Raw genomic sequence first — 20,583 nt, forward strand, 5'->3', positions numbered from 1 at the left:
TGGGTAATTTATGTAATTTAATATCCGTTATTTTACGATAAATTTCTGTAATTTAACTGCCGTTATTTGACGTTTTTTTTTCCCGGCACCTTAGCTGCAGGAAATAAACCGTAAAATTACAGATTTTTTTTATAGCTTGAGAGCGATTTATCTTCATTGTTGGAGACTTATCTTCATATAGTAGGGGTCAAATGACTTTAAGTTTTTCGGAGTTGATTTTTATGTTTTGATAATCGAGTCGACGTCGACTAGCCGCTGGTGACACCATCAATAAAAACACAAGATGCAAATATATAGCAAAATGTCACAATCCGAGATTTATTTGCAGGACAAATATATTCACATGCTGTTTGACAGCTCATAATACGTAGCAAAAACAATGCAACAAAACAAAATGAGTGCAAAACAAAAGGATTGTAAACAATTTAATTTTGACAATAACGCAACTTTAGCACAGGCTAATATTAGTGCTAAATAAATGCAGTCAGGGGATGATATTTACAAGTTATGAAGTTTACCACTATGCAGCAACATGTTTAACCGTTTCTGTGCATCTCACGGTTCATTCACAAAACATGTCAGTGTCTGAAAGATCACAGAGGACAACAGCTAATCACATTACTTTTCCAGTGTTGAGTAAACGCAGTTGGTTAGCATCTGTGCTAGGATATTTGCATGGAGCGATCTACAGCAAGTGGCTGACACCAGTTTGACGATTTAAAGTTCACCAGAATCATTGACGCTGAAATTAGTCAATTACATTTAAATACATTTCAATAATGTGAGGGCAGTTTCATTCAGCAAACCACTTTAGTGTGTGAAACTGCCATGTAGTTCAGGTTAAAAACCACCTGATCTGCACAGAGCGACTAGTCAACGTCAACCAAAAAGCATCACGGCAGAGCATTGAAGTTTTTATTTTTCTAATTTTTCTAATTTTATAGTTTATTACAGTTTTTCTCAGTCGCTTTGGTGCATTTCTCACAACACTATTTACATTTGCAAAACAGTTAATGCATTTCTCAAAACAATTAGTCATTTGTGCACATCCTAGTAGCAGTTTCTCATTCTTTTCAACAAATTGCAAATGCTTTCGGACAGGAATCAATTGCTTTCATACAACTCTCTGCTGTTTATAACATTATCATTTGCTTATGTCATGTCAGTCAAAATGAACTAAACTTGTAAATGCTGAATAGTCATTCCATATAAAACTAACAGTCCTCATTTCATTACTTGAGTCATTACATACAAAAATGTTGAACTTGATGTCAAAATCGGTCAAGCAAACTTTATTAAAAAATAAATAAATCTTTATTTTCCTGAAAATGTCTTTAAAATTGAACAGTTTCATGAATGATTTACAGACCTGTGTGTGTTGCAGGTTCAGGTCTAATATGTTCTGCAATATTGTTTACAGTTGTGCACAGTTCAACCCAAAGGGAGTTTATGTTTGTTGTAAATAAGGGTGTGTTTATTCTTTTGCACAATGCTGTGAGTAAATTAGGATTGTAAAGAGCAAATGCAGAGTAAAAATGTGAAACATACATATTCAGTGTCTTGTACTCAGATACCTCACTAAATCCAGTGATGTCCAACTTTACTGTAGTTTTCAAATGGCTGTGCTAATAGTATATAGTTTTGTCTTGATCATTTTCAGAAAGTGCCACCAAAATCTGACTTTTTTGCATTGAAAAAATGTCCAGAGTAAACTGTCATAATGAAAACATAACAAAGCCATTTGACTATCTTGTTCATAAAAAATGGTGTCAGGACTTTTCATTTTGATGACCCTGACACTTTGATTGACATAGATACTTGCTTTTTAGGAATGAACTATCCATTTTGAGCATGTGACGCACTTTTGCAGGTTATCAGCTAGGTTTTGCAGTTTGTACTAATTGTTTTGAGAAATGCATTAACTGTTGGGCAGAAATGCAATGGTGTTGTGAGAAACGCACCAAAGTGACTGAGAAAAACTGTAGTAAAAAGATTCTGGGACAGAAACTTCACTTTATGGGCTTCACAGGGGGCTTCAGTCACGTGATCTTAAATGGGATTCTTTAAGTAATCAGAGTTTTTGGTTTAAAATGAGCGCATAGTGTTTTCAGTGACAAGATGTATCAGGTTCTTGTGTGTTATAGAAATATATGTATGAACAAAATGTTGTCATTTACTAAAAGAGTCACAATTAGGCCTGAGATATTAGTTGATGATTCAACGGTTATCTTTTTGTGAAGTTTATTTATAAACAAATTTCGAGAGGATTACGTGCTTATGATTGTTCACAGCTGTTCCAACTTTAGCTTATGACTAATTATCCTATCAGACGATCCTTAACTTGCTATAAATAACCAGACTTTTCTCATCTCAACATCTTCGTCTTGAAGACCCCCCCCCCCCTCCTCCCCACCCAACCCTTTCCCTCCTTTCAAATGGGCGACACGGTGGCCAGTGATTAGCGATGTTGCCTCACAGTAAGAATGCCCTTCCAAACCAGGCGACATTTCTGTGTGGAGTTTTGCTCGTTCTCCTCGTCCTCGCGTGGGTTTTCCCCGGTTTCCTCCCACAGTTCAAAAACAAGCACCCTAAACATTTAAGCCAACATATTTTAGCCAAGCTCTGAGTACACCTTATCAGTATCCATATCTGACACCTAGCTACAATGAGCAGGAGGAGTCATCGAGATCTACCTGAGCTCAAACTCTCTTCTCGCCCTGCAACGGGAGGGAGCCTAGGGCTCGAGGTTCTTGTAAGATCAAGGCTCTCTCCCGGGACAGATAGCCAAACAAGCTTTATTATCAATCATCAGCTGAGGGTGAACTCTTGAATATTTATAAAAACTGAAATGTATTGAATTATGCTTGAGATCATTGGATTTATTTTTTATTTTTTTGTAAGTGTAATTTATTTTTTTGTAAATGTGTGTTTTTCTCAAAGGCAAATAAATGTTTAACCATATACTTCATTTTTAATGATGACAATACTAAATTTTGTCATTTTTGTCATGTCTGACTGAAAATAAAACATCCCGTCGACAGCCTATATATGTGATGTACGTTGTCTTAATATTGGTGAAGCACTCATTCTCCTCACGCTTTGCTCAAATGAGCACACTGGTGCATAAAATGAGATCGCTCTTCAACTGATCTGAAAATTCAGGCACAAGTAACTCATGCGCACGTGAATGTTGTCAAAACCCTTGTGCGATACTGTTCCTGTTATCTATCTATCTATCTATCTATCTATCTATCTATCTATCTATCTATCTATCTATCTATCTATCTATCTATCTATCTATCTATCTATCTATCTATCTATCTATCTATCTATCTATCTATATCTATCTCTCTGTCTGTCTGTCTGTCTGTCTGTCCGTCCGTCCGTCTGTCCGTCCGCATTGCTTCTCACTTAATGCCACTTGCTCCCATTGAAAATGACCCCCCCCCCTTTTTTTTTTAAAAAACTCTCCAAATTACTAAATATGTTGGAGCTGTTTTACAGTTTTTCTCAGTCGCTTTGGTGCGTTTCTCACACTACCAGTGCATTTCTGCACAACAGTTAATGCATCTCTCAAAACAATTAGTACAAACTGCAAAACCTTGCTGTTAACCTGCAAAAGCGTGTCACTTGCTCAAAATAGTTAGTTCATTCCTCAAAAGCAAGTATTCATGTCAATCTAAGTGTCAGTATCATCAAAATGAAAAGTCCTGACACCATTGTTTATGAACAAGATTGTCAAATGGCTTTGTCATGTTTTCATTAAGACAGTTTACTCTGGACATTTTTTCAATGCAAAAAAATCTGATGTTGGAGACAATTCCTGAAAATGCTAAAAACAGAATACTATTTGCACAGCCAATTGAAAACTGCAGTAAAGTTGGACATCACTGCATGTAGTGAGGTATCTGAGTACAAGACACTGAATATGTATGTTTCACATGTTTACTGCATTTGCTTGTTGCAATTCTAATTTATTCACAGCATTGTGCAAAAGAATAAACACACCCTTATTAACAACAAGCATAAGCTTTCTTTGGGTAAAGATAGGCACAACTGTAAACAATATTGCAGAACATATTGGAACTGAACCTACAACACAGGTCTGTAAATCAGAAGACATTTTCAGAAAAATAAAGATTTATATATATATATATATATATATATATATATATATATATATATATATATATATATATATATATATATATATATATATATATATTTGCTAGACAGATTTTGACAAGTAGTTCAACATTTGTGTAATTACTAGTTTAGTTGTGCATTTACTAGTTTAGTTAATTTTGACTGACATGACATAAGCAAATGATAATGTTATAAATAGCAGAGAGTTGTATGAAAACAATTGATGCATGTCCTAAAGCATCTGCAATTTGTTGGAAGGAATGAGAAACTGCTACTAGGATGTGTGCAACCCCGCCGGTCCTACGCCACCCAACCCGCTCCAAGCTGGTATCGATACGGCGACCATCCGCATGGGAGTCAGGTGCTCTACCAAGGAGGCTAAAGACCATGGCCTCTAGCGTCTGTCGCTAGAGCACCTTTAGAGGTCAGAGGAGTGAGGTTTACCTGCACAGCACACACTAGCTGGCCTCCGTTACACTCACCCCCCTAAACCTCACTCCCATCTGGGTCACGGCACCAATGCAACCCTGCCGGTCCTACGCCACCCAACCCGCTCCGAGCTGGTATCGAACCGGCAACCTTCCGCATGGGAGTCAGGTGCTCTACCAAGGAGACCATGGCCTCTAGCGTCTGTCGCTAGAGCACCTTTAGAGCTCAAAGGAGTGAGGTTTACCTGCACAGCACACACTAGCTGGCCTCCGTTACATGTGCACAAATGACCAATTGTTTTGAGAAATGCATTAACTGTTGTGCAAATGTAAATAGTGTTGTGAGAAATGCATCAAAGCCACTGAGAAAAACTGTATTGTAAATAAACAGTTAAATGGTCAGTAATATATTTTATTATTATTATTATTTACAAAAGAAAACAATTGTATACATTGACAGCAAATATATTAGCAAACAGTTCAGCTCATTAAAATAGCTATTATAATGAATTGAATCAAGCTATCAAATCTCATTAGCCGTTTCTTCACTGTATAACTTAAACATTTTGATTAGCCTCAACCGTCATTGGGTGGTAAGCAAATCGTACTAAATTGTACAAATTAGATCATACGAATTTATACGAATTAGCAACTAAATCAAAAAGTTACGAATTCCCGTGAGATTGCGTATTTGGTGTCATGGCTTTGCAATCAAACAATGTCATTATAGTAGAAGTCAATGGGGCAAAAACAGTCACCAACATAACTAAAGGGTAGTCAATTTGAAGACTACACAAGGGTTAAGCGCTTTGCTGGTGGTTGCACAACGATACGATGCAGGAGTTGATAGTGGATATGGCTTTGCAGACTGGAGATGTGATTCTCCTCTTGGCTCTGTGTAATCTGGCTCCTGACAGCTACTCAGCGGGGAGTCTGAACACTTTACCAATGCCCCGGAGCGACGGATGAACGATGGTCATCGCCGGGTCATCTAGACACATCCGTGACTTTAGTATCTGGGCCTGGAGATGGACGGGTTGCTCATACTAATGCTTTTCACAAGACCACACTGCGGGACAACACACTCGCTAGCTTTATATGATGGTGTTTTGTGCTGGTTAAATCGGGTATTCTGGGGTTTATAAGGACTGTGGAGGGAAGCTGGTCAATTTTACAATGCCCGAGAGAGACAGAGAAGGCTTGTGGATACATTTGATTGTAGCACTTTTAATAGATCTGAGGACATCTAAGCTGTTTTTCTTGTAGCTAATCAGCCTTGGGTCAGGCTTTAGATTCTGCTCAGTATATCTGTGTTTGTTCTCTTGTTTTATCATTGTATGAATGCTGTCATCATGTTGGAGTTTTTACTCAGCTATGAATCTATCTTTCATTATATAGTTCTATTCATCCATTCATTGTTATTTTGTTCTATGCATCCATTTATCCATCCATCTATCGATATATTGTTCTTTTTATTTATCCATTTTTTCATTCATTCATTCATTCATTCATTCATTCATTCATTCATTCATTCACTCGTTCATTCGTTCGTTCTTTCGTTCGTTCATTCATTCATTAATTCATTCATTAATTCATTCACTCATTCATCCATACATGCATTCATTATATCGTTCCATCCATTCATTCCTTCTTATATTTTTATTTCCATCCATAAATTGTTGTTCTATTAATCCATTTATCCATTATGTTGTTCTGTCAATCCATCCATTCATCCATCCATCCTATCATTATGTTATTCTTTTGATCAATCCATTGGTGCATCGTATTTGTTTTATCCATCCATACACTCATCCATCCATCCATTGTTCTATAGTTATATCTAACTATCCATCCATCCTATTTGTTCTATCCTACATTTTTTCAGTCCATCCATTGTTATATTGTTCTTTCCATCCATCCATCCATCCATCCATCCATCCATCCATCCATCCATCCATCCATTCATCCATCCCTCCATCCATCTGTTATATAGATAATTTCATCCTTCCATTATTAAATAGTTCTAACTATCGTTACATCATTCTATTCATTCATCTATCCATTCTTTATTTTATTGTTCTTTTCATCCATCCATCCATCCATCCATCCATCTAGTGTTACGCATTAAATAGTTCTGTCATTATATTGTTTTATCCATCCATCCATCCATCCATCCATCCATCCATCCATCCATCCATCCATCAAGTGTTATGCATTATATAGTTCTGTCAATTTCTCCTTCTATCCATCTCCATCCATCCATCCATCCATCCATCATCCATCCATCCACCCATCCATCAATCTCTCCAGTGTATGCATTATATGGTTCTATCTATCATTTTATAGTTCCATCCATCCATCCATCCATCCATCCAGTGTTATGCATTATATAGTTCTATCATTATCTCCTTCTATCTATGAATGCATCCATCCATCCATCCATTTATCCATCCATCCATCCATCCATCCATCCATCCATCCATCATCCATTCATCCATCCATCATCCATTCATCCATCCATCCATCCATTCATCCATCCATCCATCCATCCATCTATCCATCCATCTGTCCATAAATCCATCCATCCATCCATCAATCCATCCAACCATCCACCCATCAATCTCTCCAGTGTATGCATTATATGGTTCTATCTATCATTTTATAGTTCCATCCATCCATGCATCCATTTATCCATCCATCCATCCATCCATCCATCCATCCAGTGTTATGCATTACTTTGTTTTATATATCATTTTCTAGTTCCATCCATCCATCTATACATCCATCGAGTGTTATACATTTTGTTTTATCTATCATTTTATAGTTCCATCCATTCATCCATCCATCCATCCATCCATCTATCCATCCATCCATCCATCCATCCATCCATCCATCCATCCATCCATCCATCCATCCATCCATCCATCCATCCATCCATCCATCCATCCATCCATCCATCCATCCATCCATCCATCCAATGTTATGCATTATTTATTCTATATATCATTTTATAGTTTCATCCATCCATCCTATCATCCATCCATCCATCCATCCACCCATCCATCCATATGTCTGTCTGTCTGTCTGCCTGTCTGTCTGTTATTTTTATTCATAGTTCATTCATGCTATAAATTCTGTGGTAGTATTTTGGATGGGCTATAGGGAACAAAGGGATCTTCCCAGTAACTAAAATTTCCATTTTCATAGAAATACAGCTGATTACGACGAGTTTCTCTGGTGTCATTTTGGAAAGCTTACTTTACAGTTTAATCAAACTAGTTTAGAGGCTCAAATGAAGCAGTGATTATAGCCCAATTCTGAACGCTTCTTCATCTGATCTGTTGCAGGAAATCGCGGCCTACCTGATAACATTTGAGAAGCATGAAGAGTGGCTGACGACGTCCCCCAAAACCAGGTAAGAAGACACGCGGGCTGATGTTTCCTCATTCGGAGAGCACAAAGAGTTACCTGAAAGGCTGAGAGGGTACGCCTGGCAGTTCCTGCACATTTCGTGGGCATGTGCAGACAGATAATGGAATATTAATGACTATTTATAATGCAAGATGTGGCCAGGTCTATTAGCTTAATGCCGTCTTTGCTCACCAATGCCATTAACGTGGGTGGTAATGCGGTGAGATCGTAGAACATCGCCCTACGGTGATAAGGGCTCAGCACGAAATTTACAGTGTTACTTGATTTACAGCAGCAGCCGATAATGAAAAAGCTTTTTACTTTTAATGCCAGTTTCTATATCTATCCTGAGAGATAACAGCTGTGATATGATGATGAATGCAAATTAAGATAATAGGAGGTTATATATGAAAGCGCGCGTCAAGAGCGACAGAAAGGCAGGCCGATTAATTCTCAACTTTGACGTTATAAATGTTTTGAGTGCCGTGTGTTTCTATAGAAGGCCGTGCAATTAAATGTGACTTAAGGAACTCCAATGGTACCTAAAAAGAACCGTTTTGCATTGCTTATCTGCAGTGCTCCAGAAAGATACGTTTGGATTTATTCATAAACAGAAAACTGTGGAAAGGCCAAGGTCTTTATTTGTGAGGCAAATCGAGAGGAAGGCGAAGAAATCACCATGGGGTTTTGAGTTCAAGAACTGTTTACATGGACAGAGGTTACCTGGCCGGCATGTGGACCTGTCATTCATGAACATGTACATACACACACACACACACACACACACACACACACACACACACACGTATTTGTAAATATACCAATTTGAAGAGGCTTTATTGAGCACACAAGCGCTGGAGTGTTTCTGAAATGAGCCTTGTTTTCTTGTGTAACCGTATTTAGTGATTCAGCTCTGACATCAGAATACCAAATGACTCATATGATTTGTTTGTGTGTGTGTGTGTGTTTAAACTGGGGCACACAGACACGCACACACTGCCCCCAAAATATATTTTAGGAGTTAAGCTGCACATGAAAATGCATTGGGTGTCACTGCACTGAATTACAAAACACGATGGAGCGTCATTTATTTAAAAAGCTTGCTTTAGAAGCAGATCACAGATTTGTTGTTGTTGTTGTTGTTTTAGTTGTAACACTATTTGTAAACTCAATTTATTGTGTATATTAGCAGCATTACATTTACACAGTTGTGTTGTTTTTTGCTTTGTTTTGATTAAAATTTTTGCTGTTTTGTTTTATTTTATTTTTTGCTGTTGTTGTTGTTTTTGTTTTGTTTTATTGTTTTGTTTTGTTGTTTATTATTTATTTTTGTAGTTTTTTGTTGTTATTTATTTATTTATTTATTTTTAATATATTTATTTTGTTTTTTGTTTAGTTTTTTTGTTGTTATTCATTTAGTTTTTTGTTTTGTTGTTTTTTATTTATTGTTTTAGTTTTTGTTGGTTTTTTATTTTGTTTTGTCTTTTTGTTTTGTTGGTTTTTTATTATTTTTGTTGTTTTGTTTTGTTTTATTTTATTTATTATTATTTTTTTTTGTTTTTTTTGTTTATTTTTGTTATTTTTATTTATTTTTTTGTTGTTTTGTTTTGTTTTATTTTGTTTTGTTTATTTTATTTTTTGTTTTTGTTGTTTTGTTTAGTTTAGTTTTTGTTTTGTTTTGTTTTTGTTTACATCGACATAGTTTAATAAATTAGATGTGTTATACTCGAATACTACACTTATTTTTTATTTACTATAAAAAAAGAAAACATTGATGTTGGTAAGATTTGTTTTTAAATGTTTTTGAAAGCAGTCATAATGCTGCATATATTCAATAAAATCTGTCATTTTACTTTTTCCAGCAGCTGGGGTAGAAAAAGTACTTAATAAAAAGTAAATTACAGAAATTTACTTAAATTAAAATTTCCGGTAAATTTCTGTAATTCACTGTCTTTTATTTTACGATCAATTTCTGTAAGTTAGTGGCTGTTATTTTATGGGCTTTTCCGGCACCCTAGCTGCCAGACAAAAAAAAAAAAAGTAAAATAACGGATTTTTTTTACAGTGTACAGTAAACATAAGCTCAATATTAGTATTTGTTAGAATATTAGTACCATTAGTTTAGTATTGTATACAGTTTTGTGTTGTATTATACAGCATTTTACATGCATTTTATTTCTTTGATGCAAAACTGAATTTTGTGTCTTAATGTCACATGACCCTTTGTAAATTATTCTAGTATTAGTATTAATAATATTTATTATTATCATAAATAATTGATAAAATGCATAATAATAAATAATAATAATAATAATAATAATAATAATAATAATAATAATAATAATAATAATAATAATAATAATAATAATAATCACGCAGTTGCTACAGGTTTGTCTGCAGCACATCCATGACTGTGGCCATTTGAGTACAGTGAACTCATTGTCATGTTTAAGAAACCAGTCTGAGATGATTTGTGTTTTATATATTTGCGCTGACAGAATTTGCACCCTGTGTGGTCTTCTGCTGCTGTAGCCCATCCGCCTCAAGGTTGGATGTGTTGTGTTTTTAGAGATGCTCTTCTGCAGACCTCGATGTAGTGAGCGGTTATTTGAGTTACTGTTTTTATCAGCTGAAACCAGTCTGGCCATTTTCCTCTAACCTCTGGCATCAACAAGGCATTTACATCCACAGAACTGTCGCTCACTGGATATTTTCTCTGTAAACCCTAGAGATGGCTGTTCGTGAAAATCCCAGTAAATCAACAGCTTCTAAAATTCTTAGACGGGCACTAGCAACCATACCACGTTCAAAGTCACTTGAATCACCTTTCTTCCCCATTCTGATGCTCGATTTGATCGTCTTGACCATGTCTACATGTCTAAATGCATTGAGTTCCTGCCATGTGATTGGCTGATTAGAAATTTGCGTTAACAAGCAGTTGGACAGGTGTACCTAATAAAGTGGCGGTGAGTGTATTTGAATGCATGTTTAATAATGCCACTGCTGTGTACATTTTTGACCCCAAAATTTAAGCAGTAATGTTTCTTTAAAAAAAAGTTTGATTTGCTTTCAGAGATAATCTGCGTGTTTCCATTATATGGGTCACATGAGAAAAGTGCATCCAAATAAGAGCTTAACGATGAAGCGTTAATGATATGATCACAGTGTGTGACAGCACCAGGACTCACAGCAGCAGGGAAGAGACTGCCGGGCAACTGTCCTCCACACACTCACACACACACACACACACACACACACACACACACACACACACACATAAACACAAGCATTCATGCCGAGTCTCTCACACAAAGACGAACATGTAAACACAAGCACAAGTCTTTTACACGCACACATACATGCACACAGATGCACGCACACACACAAACACACACACACAGCCTCTCGCTGCCTCCGGCCTGCCTTTACATAATGGCACTGATTTCAGTCTGCAATTTGCCATGGCTGTTTAGTGCAGCGAGTGCTTTCCTTGCTCTTAATGAAGCCTGTGTGACTCCAGGCTGTCTTCAGGGGTCACAACCAGTGTGAGTTCACACTGCAAGCCTCAACAGAAGCGCCCGAACGCTAACTCACACACATATTCATCTCCTAATATAATTAAAGCCATGAAAGCAGTGTGATGATTGTGTCGCCGTATTAATTTGAAGTTAAAAGAGCGCTCGCATCTCAGCGGTGACTCTTTATGAAACGCAGGGTTGGCTAATCCACTCTGTAATATCTCATATCAGGATATACAGTTGTTTTAAAGTGCTTATACACTGTAAACAAATGCAGGGTTCTGATTGAGTTAACTTACCAAATTTAAGTGAATTGAACTTAAAATAATTAAGTTGTCCCCCAAAATCTTAAGAATTAAACACATTTTTTTGAGTCTAGGACTTTTAAAGGGCATATACAGTTGAAAGCAGAAGTTTACATACACTGTATAAAAATGCACATAACCATATAAAGAAAGTCAGATGTTACAGTTTTTCTTGTTTGCTATGACCTGGTTAAATAAACTAGGTTCTACTTCATTTTCATTTTCACTATCCCAGCAGAGCAGAAGACCGGTCTTGCAAATGTGTAAACCCTTTCTCATTGGGTTGACACATTTTCCTCACCATTTTTCAAAACAGTTAACACAGATGTCATTCAAGCAGTCCAAACTCCATTGTTTTAGCTATGGTAACCAAACAGAAACCATCTATTCCTAACCATTAGACACTACCAATATCAGTTTGAATTCACTGAAGCAGCAGTTTGACACTCCTTCACACAAATCTTCAATTAGCAATCAGTCTGCAAACCTTATATAAACGATGGAAGGTCTGTGTAGTTTTGTGCCAGCATGGAAGGAGGAGGTCAATAGTGGCTATGTGCTATACTCCCAATAGATTTGACTGTAAATTGGTTTAAATGTGTTTTCTTTAATATTTACAGTATTTTATTCCTTTTGTCTGTTTTTACAGTATTTCAGTTTTTAGCCACCGTTTGAAAATTGTCATGAATTCAATATAAATTTAATCAAAGCATTTCTTATTCTGGATCCAATTCTTTGCAAAAAAGCAAATTTTACAGCCCAAATAGAAAGACAACAAATGGCATTGGCTATAGGCTACAATGACAAGCAATGGTGCTGCACTGACTCCTGCATTTTGTATTTTGTTGTCCATTGTGCAGTGATTAATTGAAAGAGCTCATATATCTGTTTGCAAGTTGTGTTGTTTGAAGGTAAAACTAGCTTTTGTTGCATATGTTAAATGTTTTGACACGATATGTGCCTTTTGCAAGCAAAATGTGTCATTTTGACCATGAGTGCTGGTGTTTAGGCCTGTGTGTTAACTGTTTTGAAAAGGTGGAGTTTCAGTTGACAACTGCATCCAAGCAATCGAGAAAAACTGTAATGTGACTAAACTTTCTCTTTAAGGTTAGTTAGGATTATCAAATGTGTTTCTGTTATGCTTACAGTTTTTCTTGTTTGCTTTGATGCAGCCGTCAACTGAAACTTCACATTTTCAAAACAGTTAACACACAGGCCTAAACAGCAGCACTCATGGTCAAAATGAAACATTATGCTTGCAAAATGCACATTCCGTGTCAAAACATTTAAAATATGCAACAAAAGCTAGTTTTACCTTCAAACAACACAACTTGCAAAAAAGTATATGAGCTCTTTCAATTATTCATTAGACAATGGACAACAAAAAACAAAATACACAACTCAGTGTGAATTCTATTTGGGCTGTCAAATTGGCCTTTTTGCAAAGAATTACAGTTTTTTTCGATTGCTTGGATGCAGTTGTCAACTGAAACTCCACCTTTTCAAAACAGTTAACACACAGGCCTAAACACCAGCACTCATGGTCAAAATGACGCATTTGCTTGCAAAAGGCACATATCGTGTCAAAACATTTAAAATATGCAACAAAAGCTAGTTTTACCTTCAAACAACACAACTTGCAAACAAGTATATGATCTCTTTTAATTAATCATTACACAATGGACAACAAATTACAAAATGCAGAAGTCAGTGCAGCACCATTGCTTGCCATTGTAGCCTATTGCCAATGCCATTTGTTGTCTTTCTATTTGGGCTGTAAAATTAGCTTTTTTTGCAAAGAATTGAATCCAGAATAATAAATGCTTTGATTAAATTTATATTGAAGTCATGAAAATTTTCAAACTGTGGCTAAAAACTGAAATACAGTAAAAACAGACAAAAGTAATAAAATACTGTAAATATTAAAGAAAACACATTTAAACCAATTTACAGTCAAATCTATTGGGAGTATAGGACATAGCCACTATTGACCTCCTCCTTCCATGCTGGCACAAAACTACACAGACCTTCCATCGTTTATATAAGGTTTGCAGACTGATTGTGTGAAGGAGTGTCAAACTGCTGCTTCAGTGAATTCAAACTGATATTGGTAGTGTCTAATAGTTAGGAATAGATGGATTCTGTTAGGTTACCATAGCTAAAACAATGGAGTTTGGACTGCTTGAATGACATCCGTGTTAACTGTTTTGAAAAATGGTGGGGAAAATGTGTCAACCCAATGAGAAAGGGTTTACACATTTGCAAGACCGGTCTTCTGCTCTGCTGGGATAGTGAAAATGAAAATGAAGTAGAACCTAGTTTATTTAACCAGGTCAAAGCAAACAAGAAAAACTGTAAATCCAGAATAAGAAATGCTTTGATCAAACTTATATTGAATTCATGACATTTTTTAAACTGTGGCTGAAAACTGAAATACAGTAAAAAAAAGAAAAAAAAAGAAATTAAAATTAAAATAGAAAAAAGAAAAAAGTAGCAGAAGGAAGCAGAAAGCAGTAATAAAATACTGTAATTATTAGAGAAAACACATGTAAACCAATATACAGTCAAATCTATTGGGAGTATAGGACATAGCCACTATTGACCTCCTCCATCCGTGCTGGCACAGAACTACACAGACCTGCCACCGTTTTTAATGTTTGCAGACTGATTGCTAAGTGAAGATTTGTGTGAAGGAGTGTCAAATTGGTGCTTCTATGAACTCATACTGATCTTGGTGGTTTCTAATGGTTAGGAATAGATGGATTCTGTGGTCACTATAGCTAAAACAAAGGAGTTTGGACTGCATGAATGACATCCGTGTTAACTGTTTTGAAAAATGGAGGGGAAAATGTGTCAACCCAATGAGAAAGGGTTTACACATTTGCAAGACCGGTCTTCTGCTCTGCTGGGATAGTAATAATGAAAATGAAGTGGAACCTAGTTTCTTTAACCAGGTCAAAGTGAACAGGAAAAACTGTAATAGCAGAATAATGAGGGAGATATTTTTTGAGAAATTGTTATAATTTTTCTTGAAAGTCAAGTTTACATACAAAAAGATTAGTATGCCTCTGAAAAAGCTCAGATGATGGTGTCAAGGGTTTGGAAGTTTCTTGACAACATTTGAGTTAATTGGAGGCACAACTGTAGAATAGTATTTAGGGAAAACCTCAAACACACTGCTTCCTTGTGTGACAACATGGGGAAATTAACAGGCCAGAATCAACACAAAAGCCAGATTACAATTTGCTGAATTACACTGGGAAAAAGTATAATTTTTGGAGACATGTCCTGTTGTCTGATGGAGCTAAGATTGAACTGTTTGGCCATAATGACCAGTGTTACATTTGGAGGACAAAGGGGAAAGCTTACAAGCCTAGCAACACCATCCCAACTGTGAAGTATGGGGGCGGCAGCATCATGTTGTGGGGCGGTTTTGCTGCTGGAGGGACTGGTCCACTTCACAGCATAGATGGCATCATGAAGACAGAACATTACGTAGAAATACTGAAGCAACATCTCAAGACATCAGCCAGGAAATTAAAACCTGACCACAAATGGGTTTTCTAAGCAGACCATGACCATGAGCATACTGCCAAATTAGTTAAAATGATCTTTAAGGACAACAGAGTGAATGTTTTGGAGTGGCCATCACAAAACCCTGATCTCAATCCTATAGAAAATTTGTGGGCAAAGTTAAAAAGCTTTTGCGAGCAAGACAGCCAACAAAACTGTCTCAGTTACACCAATTCTGTCAGGAGGAATAGGCCAAAATTCCTTCAGACTATTGTAAGTAGCTTGTGGAAGGATACTCAAAACATTTGACCAAAGTTATACAGTTTAAAAGCAAAGTTAAAAAAAATACTAAGGAAATGTGTGTAAACTTTTGACTGTCTTGAAATTAATAAAAAATTATCTTAGAAGTATTATTCTCATTATTCTGGCATTTAGCATATGTAAATCATTTAGGTTATCCTAACAGACCTAAAATGGTAAACGTTTAGTATGATTTACCATCAGACATTTTTTTTTTTAATTGTTATGTTGTTTTTTTAGAGTGTATGTAAAACTTCCAGCCTGATCTCACGAGAAAAACATAAGTATTTTACGTTCTGTCAGTTTAGTGGCTAATTCAATTCCGGAGTTCAGTCGTGCAAAATTGTACGATTTTAAATAGGAGGCGTGGCACCAACCCCACCCCTAAACCCAACCGTCATTGGGGGATGAGTAAATCGTACTAAATTGAATGAATTAGAACGTACAAATTTATACGAATCAGCCACTAAATCAAAAAGTTACGAATTGCCTAAGATTATATAACAGTCTCTGGCATCATCTGGTAATTATGGAGCCATTTTGACAGGAGCAGTGATGTTTATGACGCGTCCAAGCATTTATATCTCAAAATTCATTTTATTTGTCTTACAAATGCTACAAACAAAGCACGGTCAAAAAACTGCTGAAACAATCTTCCCTCCATTAAACAGAAATTGGAGAAAAAAATTAACAGGGGTGCTAATAATTCAGGGGGCCTAATAAATCTGACTTCAACTGTATATATATATATATATATATATATATATATATATATATATATATATATATATATATATATATATATATATATATATGAAGTAACTAGTAACTATTCACTTAAGTAATTTTTTCATCAACTTTTGTACTCTTACTCAAGTATACTTTAAGATTATTACTTTAACTTTTTTTTTAAAAGCTCACAAGTACTTGTACTTTTACTTGAGTATAGATTTTGGATCCTCTACCCATCTCTGTTTATCAGTGGGATTTTTGTGCTTTCTTTCAATCTCCTATAGTCCGCAATTCATTCGCTCCCAGACTCCTTCAGTCTCTCTCTCTCTCTCTCTAAAGAACACCACATAAAAGGCCTTCGCCCATCAAAAACAATGGCGTCTGTGGAATACCAATGCATGCCCGCTGCCGTTTTGTCAAAGTTTAATTTGGCTGATCTGCTTTGTGTCATGTGTCTCTCCTCCGCAAGGGGAGTGAATCTGAGGTCGTAATTAAACACCACACGCTCATTCATGTGCAAATGCACCCTGGGCTCTTTGAAACAGAAACCGATGGAAGAAAAGAGCGAGGAGAAAAAAAAAAACTGATAACAAACACCGCCAAGGAAAAGGAGAAAGTGTCCGCTCGTCTCCTGGAGTTCATCTGTCCTGCTCGACTTGTACTGGACTTTGTAGGCCAGCGAACCGTGGAGACCCATCTGCACTGCGCTGAATTTTAAACGCGACTCGAATAGGAACCGAATGCACGTTAAGTCTCGTAGTGGTTCTAAAAGGTGCGCAGTTGAGTAATAGAAGAACTAATCAACCGTATCAGTTGATCATCAGAGTTTGACAAACATGAAAGTCAAAGTTAATTGATCCATAGCAGACGTTTGATTGGACGGAAGGACACACACAAACAGCAAACACTTACTGGCCACTTTATTAGGTACACCTGTTCAACTGCAAGCGCACATTTCTAATCAGCCAATCACATGGCAGGAACTCAATGCATTTAGGCATGTAGACATGGTCAAGACGATCCGCTGCAGTTCAAACCGAGCATCAAAACGGGGAAGAAAGATGATTTAAGTGACTTCGAACGTGGTTGTTGGTGCCAGACTGGCTGGTCTGAGTATTTCAGAAACTTCTGATCTACTGGGATTTTCACGCACAACCAACTCTAGGGTTTAAAGAAAATATCCAATGAGCGGAAGTTCTGTGGGCGCTGATGCCTTGTTGATGTCAGAGGAGACTGGGCAGACTGGTTTGAGCTGATAGAAAAGAGAGTAATTCAAATCGCAGCATTTGCATCATTTGGATAGTAGCGTCAGAATTTGCCATTAACAAGAGATTCTGCTGCAGATTTGTCGGCTGCACATCCATGATGTGAATCTCCCATTCCACCACAAACAGAAAGGTGCTCAATTGGATTGAGATCTGGTGACTGTGGACGCCATTTGAGTACAGTGAGCTCATTGTCATGTTCAAGAAACCAGTCTGAGATGATTGGCGCTTTATGACATGGCATGTTATCCTGCTGGAAGTAGCCATCAGAAGATGGGTACACTGTGGTCGTAAAGGAATGGACATGGTCAACAACAGCAGTCAGGTAGGCTGTGGCATTGACATGATGCTCAATTGGTACGATTGGCCCCAAAGTGTGCCAAGAAAATATCCCCCACACCATTACACCACCACCAACCTGAACCTTTGCAGCCTTGGATCCATATTTTCATGTTGTTGATGCCAAATTCTGACCCTACCATCTGAATGTCGCAGCAGAAATCAAGACTCATCAGACCAGGCACTGTTTTTCCAATCTTCTGTTGTCCAATTCTTTATTAAAGCTGAGATCATACAGTGTGACATGGGAGCCATGTTCATGCAGTCTGACATGGTACAATCATTTAGGATTATAAAAAAAATCGCACAGTGTGAGCCGGCCTTAAGCTTTTGACTGGTCCACCTATGATAAAATACATATAAATAAATAAATAAATAAATAAATAAATAAATAAATAAATAAATAAATAAATGGATGAATGAATGAATGAATGAATGAATGAATAAATTCACTTTAAGCTAAATACTAGTATCTTGAAAAATATCTAGTATTATATACTGTCATCATGGCAAAGATAAAACAAATTAGTTATTAGTTATTAAAACTATTATGTTTAAAAATGTATTGAAAAAAAATTCTCTCCGTTAAACAGAAATTTGGGATAAAAGTATGCAGAAGGTCTAATAATTGTGACTTGGACTGTATATATTGTGAGTCAGCATGTGTTTTATCTGACTTTCAGCCAGGAGAGAGATGGAGAGAGAGATTGATCCGTGCTCTCTCTGTGATGTACACACCAACTGGCAGCCCCAGACACAAACAGAATATATTCAATACACCGACACACTGTACTCGACTGTGATGATGGTCTAAAAGACTGCTTTACACTTCATCTTCGGCTTTGTTTTTTTTATCACACGTGTCCGCTGGTGCAAAGTCAGACGAGCTGAGCGGCCGTTTTCAATTCGTTCTCTATGGGAGCCGAGCAGCGGGGGATTGTGGGATTGACAGCGGCGCCGAGGAAGCTGGGGGATTTTGAACTCGATGCAAACAAGAGGGCGAAAAACAGACTGCAGATTGTTGTTGGGATGCGAAGTGTGTTTGTTTTGATACGTATTGCTATGCATGTTGATTTCATATGCACTCTTTCATTGTGACTGGATTTAAGAAAGTGTGTTCAGTTGACAACACGAGCACATTTTGAGTTTTTGAAAGTAGCGTTAGTCTTTCCAGTTAGAAACATGGTTATGTGTTAATTAATTATAGAAATTATACAAATAAGCTCATTTTTCATCCCACCTACAGTTAGACAGTGTAGTTTTTTCCCTTTTTGAGTCCATTCAGCTGTTCTTAGGTTCTAGCAAGAACACTTTTAGCTTAGCTTAGCATAGATCATTGAATCGGATTAGACCATTAGCATCTCACTAAAATGACCAAAGAGTTTTGGTAATTTTCATATTTAAAGCTTTACTCTTTTAAAATTACATCATTTAATAAGACCAACGGAAATTAAAAGTTGGTGTTGCCTTGGTAAATATGGCTAGGAGCTATACTATAAACAATACACATAATATAATTACGCCTGCTGCAGCCATGGTACAGCAGCAAAGTTCCTGGATTATTACGCTGGAATAGGAGTATATTTCAGAACCATATCAGCCTCGAAAATATCAACTTTTAATTTTCCTTCTGTCTTTTTTTTTTTTCAGTTTGGTCATTTTTGAGACGCTATTACGATTCAATGATCTATGCTAAGCAAAACTAAAAGTGCTAAAATTAGCCTATTTAAAAAAAAATCTATCAATTTAAATTAACTGACATAGAAAAAGCTCTAAGTTTCTCCATTTCAAAATGTGACAGTTTAAATTTTTTGCATTTTCATTGTTGCCACAATAGTTGTTTCTCACAATTATCTGTTTTTGTTTGCTTCCAACAATTTACTGTACCTTTACATTTATACATTTAGCAGACAGCGATATATATATATATATATATATATATATATATATATATATATATATATATATATATATATATATATATATATATAAAAATATATATAAAAAAATATATATATATATATTAGTGATTAGTATTATAATGTGCTGCGTTAACGTGAGATTCTTATCTCGCTATAAAATATATATATATATATATATATATATATATATATATATATATATATATATATATATATATATATATATATATATATTGCCATTAATCTATTTTCAAAGTTGTGTTGGGAGCTGGATCTATTTTACGCAAGCTATGATGACTTCCACCTTAATATTTTAGCGCGGATGTATACCTGACCGGTAAACCGTCTTACAAAAAAGTGCCCTTCTGAATCAAATCAGCAGGATGCCTGACTTTAAGTGTAGTTCATCAGTTTCACTTTCACTCATGAACATTTCATTCATGTCCCCGTGACAAACTGAGGTATTAGACACAAATAAGGAGTATGGAATTTGGGTTATGGAATTTAATAACGCACACCAAATGGAAATAAAAAAAATCTGTGTTTTGCAATGATCGTGTGTGTGTGTGTGCAGTCCTTTACTGACAGCCGTGTGTCTGGATTTTGTCGGAAAATATGGTGAAAAGTCCCACCTGACGGTAATAGTTTGATTGCGGTGTTTACTTTAATAATGTCACTAATATATGCACACTCCACGTCTTAAT

The 20,583-nt window shown here is 36.3% G+C and overlaps 1 protein-coding gene across 30 annotated transcripts in view; it reads left to right on the top strand.

The window, feature by feature from the left end:
- Positions 1-20,583, top strand: part of camta1b (calmodulin binding transcription activator 1b) — a 694,205-nt gene that overhangs the window by 351,969 nt on the left and 321,653 nt on the right. For all 30 annotated transcript variants that reach the window (XM_073917049.1, XM_073917050.1, XM_073917054.1 and 27 more), the window contains one exon: positions 7,922-7,989. Coding sequence is in view for 24 of the 30 variants with exons in the window: in XM_073917042.1 (XP_073773143.1) it covers positions 7,922-7,989 (68 nt within the window). In the remaining 6 variants the exon portion in view is untranslated. The remainder of the gene's footprint in view (positions 1-7,921; positions 7,990-20,583) is intronic.

The sequence above is a fragment of the Danio rerio genome, chromosome 11 (assembly GCF_049306965.1).
Source record: "Danio rerio strain Tuebingen ecotype United States chromosome 11, GRCz12tu, whole genome shotgun sequence".
NCBI classification, from domain to species: domain Eukaryota; kingdom Metazoa; phylum Chordata; class Actinopteri; order Cypriniformes; family Danionidae; genus Danio; species Danio rerio.